This window comes from Rhinatrema bivittatum, chromosome 8, assembly GCF_901001135.1.
Source record: "Rhinatrema bivittatum chromosome 8, aRhiBiv1.1, whole genome shotgun sequence".
NCBI classification, from domain to species: Eukaryota; Metazoa; Chordata; class Amphibia; order Gymnophiona; family Rhinatrematidae; genus Rhinatrema; species Rhinatrema bivittatum.
The window spans coordinates 176,273,093-176,282,608 of record NC_042622.1 but is presented as its reverse complement, the minus strand read 5'-3'; the positions used below and the strand labels follow the sequence as shown (position 1 = coordinate 176,282,608).

At 40.3% G+C, this 9,516-nt stretch overlaps 1 protein-coding gene across 3 annotated transcripts in view; it reads right to left on the bottom strand.

Moving 5' to 3' along the window:
• Nucleotides 1-2,711: 2,711 nt before the first annotated feature.
• The window catches only part of BRIP1 (BRCA1 interacting protein C-terminal helicase 1), a 309,402-nt gene continuing 302,597 nt past the window's right edge, over nucleotides 2,712-9,516 (bottom strand). For all 3 annotated transcript variants that reach the window (XM_029612654.1, XM_029612656.1, XM_029612655.1), the window contains one exon: nucleotides 2,712-7,484. In XM_029612654.1, the coding sequence (XP_029468514.1) occupies nucleotides 6,613-7,484 (872 nt within the window). In that variant the 3' untranslated portion in view covers nucleotides 2,712-6,612. The remainder of the gene's footprint in view (nucleotides 7,485-9,516) is intronic.

The window sequence follows — 9,516 nt, the reverse complement described above, 5'->3', positions numbered from 1 at the left end:
TGGATGCAGCTCTGGAATTGATGGAATCAGTGCCGGCATCGGGGCAGATGAGGTGCGCTTGGGTACCTGTAGCCCCGATGGTCCTGGCATGGGCTCCGGCATAGACGGTTCCCGTGGAGGGACGTGGCCGAGAATCGATCCTTCCTCCTCCAAGGAACCCAGTACTGGAATCGGGACCTGCGGAGGCCTTGATGGATGACTCGATGCCAGCATGTCTGGTGGCAGAGGAGTTGATAAGGCACCGATGAGCCTATTGAGGCGCTCGAGGAGCGGTGCCATCATCGAAGAAGCCGGTTCCGGGGCCAGTATGGGGGCCGGTATGGGGGTCGACACCGGCGGCGACTGGAAGCCTCGTAAGGCTTTCAGCACTGCCTCTTGGACCATACGGTCCAATTCCTCCTGGGAAGCCAGCATGGGTGGCACGACGATAGGGGTAGGAGGCAGGCTAGGCGTCACCGGAGCCTCCACGTGGGCCCGTGGAGGCTCGGTACCTGGCACCAGTATTGGTGGGGAACTCCTAGGGGACCCAGGTCCAGAGGAGTATGGGGGGTTCTCCCCGGGCCTTCTTCGCAGGCAGCTCGATGGAAGTAGATGCCGCTGCAGTATTGGTGCCGGTGCTCGGTCCGGTCTTTCCCCGGCACCGAGGATGATGACGCAGATGTCTTTGATGGAGTCGGTGACGGTCACCCTGTCCATGGTGCTCCTGGCAAATAGTCTCCGAGGTTGATGGACCTTGAACTGGCGTCGATGGAGCAGTATGTTTTGAAGCAAACAACTGCTCCATTTTGTCCAGGCGAGTGCGACGGCCTTTGGGGGTCTTTTGTGCACAACTAGGGCATCAACAAACGTCGTGCGAGGGGCCGAAGCACAAAACACAGACTTCATGCGGGTCCGTTATGGACATGGTCCTCAGATACTTGGGGCAATTCCTAAACCCGGTCGCCATGTTAAAATTTGGCGGGTGCGTGGGCGGTGACTGTCGGGCACCGAAGCTGTAAGCTGCCGGGAACAGACTGCAAGAACTGGAAAAAACACTTACCGAGTGTCGGAGGGAATGGAGCGCGATGGGGGACCCTGGTGAGGGATTTTTTGAGAAGATAAAACTTCAAATAGTTCCGTGAGGAAAGTTGTGAGAAATTTCTCAGAGCTCCTAAACTGCGAGGCAACTGCTGCGCAGAAAAAAAAGAGACTGAAGGGGGACCCCTGGTGGCTGCATGGTTAGTGGCATGCTGGGCAAAAGTGTTCCGTGACAGGGCTCCATCTGATGATGTCACCCCTATGTGAGGACTACCATCCTACTTGTTCTGGGAGAACATGATTATCTACCACTGTAAGAGAGGCATTTTCAACTCATGGTGGATTGGGTGGGAAGCTGGGTTACATGTCTGCCTAAGGCACTACAGACCCTTGCTAAGAGAGAAAAATGTAAATACTAGATTGCACGAAATGCAGAATGATAATTTGCAAAAAATAGTGCTGTTTCGAGAAATAATCGTGCAGAATTTAGAAAATGTGTGCATATAATTTTTAATGTTTTGGTGCAGAATTTTCAAATTTTTTGCACAGAATTCCATAGTAACCTTCTCTAGCCTTGTTAAGCAACATTATATGACGGGAAGAAAATGAAGCGTCATGGGCCTTGGTTTTCATATTTGACTGCTTGCCTCTGGAGTCTCACGCTTGCACCTCCTTACAGCAGACCCAGATCTCTCCGTGGCATGCCTGACTGATGCATACGGATCATGGATCTCTCCAGGAGATGCCCCAACCAGAGCCTGGTTTAGGAAAAGGCCAGCCCCAGTACTTTAAAAGCCACTAACGAATACTGAAGACAATCTCGAGGCTTTCACAATGTGCTTTACATCTTTCTCCCACACTGGATACCATTTTCCTTATAGCTAGTTTTCCTGCCTCCTTTTCTTTTATATGCTCTCGGGACTCTCAATCCTTCTATATATTTAGGATAAAAATAATATTTAAAAAAAATTAGTGGCAATAATTACACAGTATTTGGTACAGATAGCATAAAAAATATATCTATATATATATACATATCCAAAAAACGGCAATATATCTAACTCGTATATATATAATGTAATGTATTTTATATATATATATATATATATATATATAAATGTAATCAGGAACACTACAGATGAGAGTTGAATTATGTGTACATCTCAAATATTCAGGGTTAAAATGTTAAAAAAAAACTTGTTTCAATGGATGTTAAATGTTAATAACAGTGTTATGTGGATATGATGATGATTGAAAAATCTTACTCAGTCTAGTGTCTTTTGACAACAGTGACCAATACTGTATGTTGAAAAAGGAAATGTATCATATTTGAGGGTGAGATTGAGTTTAGTAATAGTATAGAGGCAAGGGTTATGAATAATGGTATATACAGGTTTGCACATGATTTGATGTATGCTTAAGTGTTTCATTTGAAGGATCAAGTGGAATATATCCATAGGGAGATATTGGTAATATGTTTTTATAAAATTTATATTTGAAACAAATTGTTTTAATATATAATCAAATGTTTTTGATGTATGGTGTTTTAGATAAACCAAAGTGCTTTTTTCCATTCTCCAAATTTTTGGGGGTAGTCTTACATATATATATATATATATATATATATATATACACACACACATATATACATACATATACACACACACACACACAATTAAATGCTCTCCAGGTCGAGCAGTTGAAAATGATTCTTTAATAAATTACGAACAAGGCAAAATACTCGCAAAATGAAAACAAAAGCTGACAATTTGGGATTAGATTAGTATCAACAGTAGTTTACAATCCATTTTATCCTATAAAGTCAAATAGGCACAAGAAAGGCTCTGGATCATTTCTATGTTTTGTAAATACTTTCATACTAGCTATAAAAATCACACAAACACCAGTATGTGCCACAGTTTCTCAAATCTCGTTTCTTTTTCAGTGATTTTCAGTATTGCAAAACCCTGTTATATAGTGAGGAAATGTTCCTGTTATACCAAATAACGGGCATGAAAGCATGGGATTTTTCACTGAAACCAAAGCTTTTATTGATGTTTCTCAAGTTTGAAGGGCGAATTTTAAAAGACAAAAGAAAACACAGTAACAACTTATTACTGCAGCATAACAAAGGGTAGATGGAGAAGGCAGGAGGGACAGATGTGGCCTTTAAAGCTCACACACAAAAAGATCTTTGCATAATTCTGATGCTGGTTATGACAAAAGATATCGCAACCAGCAAAGAAAATCTTATTCCAGCAGTGAATGAGACAGCAGTCTTCAGAATACCAGACAGCCCAGTTAATCAGAGAACACCTAAAAATGACTGACAAGTTAAAAGATTCAATTTTTTCCAAGTATACATGCATCCTAATACCTCACAGATTGTATGATAATCAGTTCAGTACTCTTCCTCACCAGTGACAAATCTGCCTGACGTCTGCTCTAATTCTGAAAACCATTTTTCTATTGTGGTTTTGTTTTAGACTACAGCAAATGGCTTCATTTTTCTCTTTCAAGTGCAGAAAAAGCAGCTTTAACAAAGGTTCAAACTGCAGCATGGATGATTCAGTCTTAAATTCTATTGAGGCAGGCAGAATGAACACCAATGTTCCCAAGTTATGATATGTATACAGTCTGGGACACACAGATGTTAGGAGATAAGGCACACCCATTCTATAGTAACATACACAGCATCAGAAACGACTGGCAGGAAACAGAACTTTTGTATCAGGATCAAGCTGGCATCTAATTTGGAATCGTTACTTTGAGCTCCAGCAGAGATTGCGTAGTGCTGCTTGGTTTAAATTTTTCACAAAAGGTAACTTACCCACCTGACGATTTGAATATTCTTTGAAGAGGAAAAAAAAGAGATCCGAATTGAGAAATTGACCGATTCAGGCCCATGTGTTGCAGGTTGTTCTTTCACTTGGAGAACAACTGCTCTGGGTCTCCCTGGCTGCCCACGGGCTGTGTGCTGAGAGCTTTGAATTTGGAGAACCCGTTGGCTTGTTGTGCTTGCACTGAACTGGTGAATAGCTCTTGGATGTCAATGACCACTTCCCAATGCCAAAGAGATGTGGTAAGACAAAAGTCAAACTGCGAGAAGTATGAACACTGCAGGCAATCTTGTAAACTTTATGTTTTGGTGTTGAGTTTACAGAAAATAAGGCACCATACTCAAGGGCCAGGCTAAAACACTAGCAAGTAGAGCCCTGACTAAAACAGCAGTCTGCTAAAGGGAAATTCCTCTTCTGTTTGAGCATTAGATGGTCAGTCCATTTACACACTATGCAATGCTAGAGCTCTCACTAAATAACACTCTGGATACATTTATCAACACCACCAGGTACTTTGCAAAGTACCCGATACTGAGAAATTTAGAAAAATTCTGGTTTTTAATCTCAAGTGGTAGCAGCACTGGGATGAGATCAAAAAACTGTTACAATGTTAACTGCAATACGTATAAGCGATTCTGGTAATGCTGCACTGTCAAAACTTGAAAGATGATACATTTATCTATAATGAGAAATATGTTTTCTTAACTTTCCTACAAAAGAACATGAAATATCTAGGACTACTCTGAAAAGGGTTCTAATGTACGAAAATTGATTTGTTTGAGTCTCGAGGCTCTCGCCATATCCGAAAGCTCATTTCACACCTGGAGAAACTAAAATAGGGTAACCTGTTCAAAGTTTGCAGGTTCATGAAGTTACCACCACCAGGCTCATACTAGGTGACTGGAGACTGCAACTGACAGATTTGATAAAGAGACACTATCTATGATTTTTCTTTGTGATGCATATCGAGACTGATACACACACAAAAGCACAAAACCACTTTCGTGGGCCAGATGTAGCTAAAGCCTTGCAAGCTTAGATCAGAAAGTGCTTGTGTGTGCTTCAGTCAGACCTATACAGAGGGGCCAGGAACGTTATAGCTATTATATAATCTTGCATGTCCTACATTTTGTATTTACAGCAATAACCTTAAAAAACAGAAAAACTGTGCTGATGAAACTGGGTACTTCTTAAAAGTATTGTTTGTCCACTTGCACTAAAAACTCCAAATCTGACCATTCTGCAAATGGCAAGAAAGCATAAGAAAGGAAGCAGATGACATCAACATTTCTCTCATTTATTTACAGAACAAACAGATTTGTCTAAAAATATGTTGGTTCAATCCACCATATGGCTTGAAAGCAACCTGACTCCTGGACCAAAATATTTATTCAGGGTTTGAAGAAACCTTATAAAAAAAAGAATGTCTCATAGGTCTATGGAGAAAATGCTCTGCACATCTGACTCTTTCTTTTTTCCATCAACCTGCTGTCTACAGAGTCCAGCAAGAGTGGCACAAGTTCCAAATCCTCTACAGAAGCACTCGGCATGAACCCTGCAGCAGTGAGGAGGATGAAAAGAAGAAAACCATCAAGGTGGGATTTAGTTCTCTGAACGGTTTTTTTTTTAATCTTAAAAAACGAATACAACATACATTAGTGCCACACAAAAATGGAACAGCAGCTTAATTTTACATCCAGATGGATCGCTGCTTTGAGGCGTTTATGCAATTTGATGCATCATTCAGCATTTGAGGAAGGAAACAATGTGGACAAATTAACACTAGAAAAAGGACCAGCATCAGAGTAACAAAATCTAAATAAAATACCCTTTCAGTGCTGCCTGTATTTGCCAAACAGGGAATTAAACATTTTTTGAACATTATTGTTGGTTAACAGACACAAAACATCATCGGCACTTTCAAAGATTTATTAAAAAAAAAAAAAAAAAAAAAAAAAAATACAAGAGAATATTCAAACCAAGTAAGCACTGGCCAACACTGATCTAGATAATAATAACCTGCCTGTATAGTGTGACAGTCCAGCTCACCTTGGCATGGGCCATAGGGTCTGTTCCAATACATTTTAGGATGCCTCGTCCAAGTAATCACAAAATGTTAAGAACCTTCCATACTTTAGAAATTAGCGCTTGAAGGTTATTGATTATTAAAAATAAATTTTTTTATCCAAAGGAAATCACTATTGGCATAATGTTGATTTACATCACAGAAAATAAATTATTTTGTGTGATGTGAGACTATATAGAGAAAATAGTTCGATTTACCCAGTGTGTGTATAATGTTGATTTATACATTCTCTCCCATTAAATTCTAATGTGCTCAAAATTTTAGACAGTGTAGTAATATTTTTGCTGCTCTGGGTTCTGCTACGCTATAAAGAGAGATTATGGCCATATTCTATATGTTTTTTAAAATGTTTTGGAGGCACAGATGTACACTGTTCACCCAGCAGCAGGTGATTCAGCAAGTTTTCATATTACTCGAGTATATGTTATTATACTTGTTGAGTTCCATAACTAAATAAAAAGCAAACCAACTGTCATCCATATTATTTAGGAAAACCTTCATAAATATATTCTAGCCACCACAGAACTGAAGTGATTAAGAACCAGGAAGAGTTTGAACTGAATAATCGCCCTGAGATTACTGCATCCTTATTGGTTTTGGAAGCTCCTCCCAGAACTAAAGAACAATTCTCCTTACCATCATTATTTTCAGCTGGATCCCCGGTTAGTATTACTTAAACAAAATGGAAGATACACCTTTCTTTCTTGATAAGGAAAGGCTAAGTTTCTTTATGGTCTCTTTTTTCGGAAGTTGTGTTGAACCTGTTTCATCTATACTAGAATCACTTTCATTATGGCTTCCCAAGCCCCCCTGAATTCCTTCTTGGTTCACCAGTTTATCCCTTCTTGTGTTCAGGCTGACGCCATATATTTCCAGCTCTCTATCTGAGTCTACTACCTTTAAAGAACAGGCTTCAAGATGATCTCCAGAGGGAACACAGATTCCACTCATGTTCTCATCCTCCACATCCCATTCTTTACCGGTACCATTCTGAAGCACCAATTCACTCTTTTGTGTCTCTGGATCCAGACCATCTTCAGAAACGTCATCGTAAAGTTCAGGTGTGAAATAAATGGTTTCATCTTCAGGCTCACTTTCGACAGGTACCTGTATTTCAGTTTTTTCCCTCAACAGGGAAAGCTCAGTGTCCACCTCTGTGACTTCAGGGTCGCAATGAAATTTTCCCTTATCCTGTGCTGCTTCTGAATGGTCAACAGCTCCATCCATCTCTATGGTTAAATCAATTTTTGGCTTATGCAGGAGGTTCACCAACTTTGAGGATAAGGTGGATCCTTGGCATCCATCAGCATGGCAGATTTCAATCACAGAGTCTCCTTGATCCAAAGCACTTGCTGAAAAAGGACTTTTCTTTGTCCTTGCAGACAGAGGGGTTGACGTGAGGGGCTTAATGATTAAATAGTTCTCTAAGGAGTAAGAATTTGTCAAATTGTTTCCTTTCTTCTTCTTCTCATACTTGGTGGAATGTTTTGTGGCTGAGTTTCTGCGATAGGAACACATTTCTGTACCAATTTTCTGGCCATCTGAAATCACAAAAGAAAAAAAGTTATGAGACAAACCCATCAACTTGTTAAACATAGCACTATAGCATTACGCAAACAAGAGTTCAACAAAGTAAAAATGTGGACTAGCACATTCACTCCATTTTCCACCAGATTATTCATTATTTTGTCTTTTTAAGAAGGGTATGCCAAAAACAAAACAGAGAATAGTACAGTTACTTGAATCCAGCAGATTACAGGATCCGAAGGAGCACATTTTACCAGTGGTAGATTGTAAGATGAATATGATCGATTTCTTTGATTTAGTGACTAGAGAGTTACATCAAGGAAAAGCTCTAGACAGTGTACTTGTATCTCAGTAAGACCTTTGACACACTTCCGCATAGGCAACTTATAAATAAATAAATTAACCACCCCAAGTATGGGCCACTAAAGTGACAAACTGGTTGAGTGGGGGTGACAAAGGGTAGCCGAAAATGGCGTTCACAGAGAAAAGGGAGGCTACTAGTGGTGAGCTGCTGGGATTGGTCTTTGAACAATTCAGTAGCATTACAGAAAGGCTATCAGTAAATGCATGTAAAACATGAGGAAGGACCTAAAGCTTGAGGAATGGTCTAGAGTCCGGCAGCAAACACAATGCTTAAACCCCCCCCCCAAAAAAAAACCAAAACAAAAAAACTCAAACAAACTGCAGGGTCATACATTTGGGTTGTAAAAACCCAAGAGCGCAGCACAGTATATGGGGTGAAGTTCTTCTATGCACAAAACAAGAGCCGGATTTAGAGGTAATCATGTCTGATGATCTTAAAAGTGGCCACACAGGTAGATAATGAAATGACAATAGCCAGCAGGAAAAAGGAGATAATAATGCATCTATTTAATTCTGGAGACCACACCTTCAAAGGGAAATAAAATGGATGGAGTCTGTCCAGAGGGTGGCTACTAAAATGATCAGTGGTTTTCATCATAAAGCAAATGGAGACAGACAAAGATCTAAGCAAATATAGCCTGGAGGAAAGGGGAGATATGAAAGAGATATTTAAATACCTCCAAGAGTCAAATGCACAAGAGGCAGGTCTTCTTCAATGGAAAGAAGGTTCTAGAATGAGGGATCATTTATTTATTTTTGGTTTTTTATATACCGATCTTCTTGCATTGGATACAAATCAAATCGGTTTACACTGAACAATTAAACTTGCCTGAGAGCATTACATAGAACAAAGAACATATAAGAACATTAAATAACATGGTAATTGAAAATCATCTTAAACAGATGCCTTGCAAAAAGCCAATGAGAATTAACATTAAAAATTAACTAACAGATGAATGCATCGAATGAAATTGGGCTAGAGAGCAAGGGGAGGACAAGCAGAGGGAGGACGCAGAGATGAAGGGAAGGGGAAACAGAGGATCAAAAAATGGTGGATTTAAAAGGAGGGTTAGAAGGTGGATTTATACCATAAAAGCAAAACAAATCATAGTTGCCAAGGGAAGTAGACTGTGAGCAATCAGGGAAATGCTAGGCTGAATAGCCAAGTTTTCAGTTTTTTCTCGAAGGACTGCTGGCAGGGGTCTTTGTCTGAGGTCTGGTGGGAGTGTGTTCCAATGAGAAGGGCCTGCAGTGGAAAGAGCCCTATTCCTTAGCGGGGTTTTGGCTTGAGGGACAAAAAGGGTGCCTTGGTAAGCTTTTCTAATCGGTTTGTTGGTGAGCAGCTGATAGGTAAGATCAATTGGAGCTAAGTTGTTTAAGGATTTGTGCATGATGGTCAGGACTTTGTAGAGGACTCTGTATTTGTTCGGAAGCCAGTGGAGTTTGTAGAGGATGGGCATGATGTGGTCTCTCTTATTAGAGTTAGTCAAGATCCTGGCTGCAGAGTTCTGTAACATCTGTAGAGGCTTAATGGTGGTGGTAGCTGGTAGACCGAGCAGCAGAGCGTTATAGTAGTCAACTTTGGTTAGGATGATTGATTGAATGGGATGAGGGTGAAAGAGGATTAAATTAGGAGTAATCTATGGAAATATATTTTTTACAGCAAGGGTGGATGATGCAGGA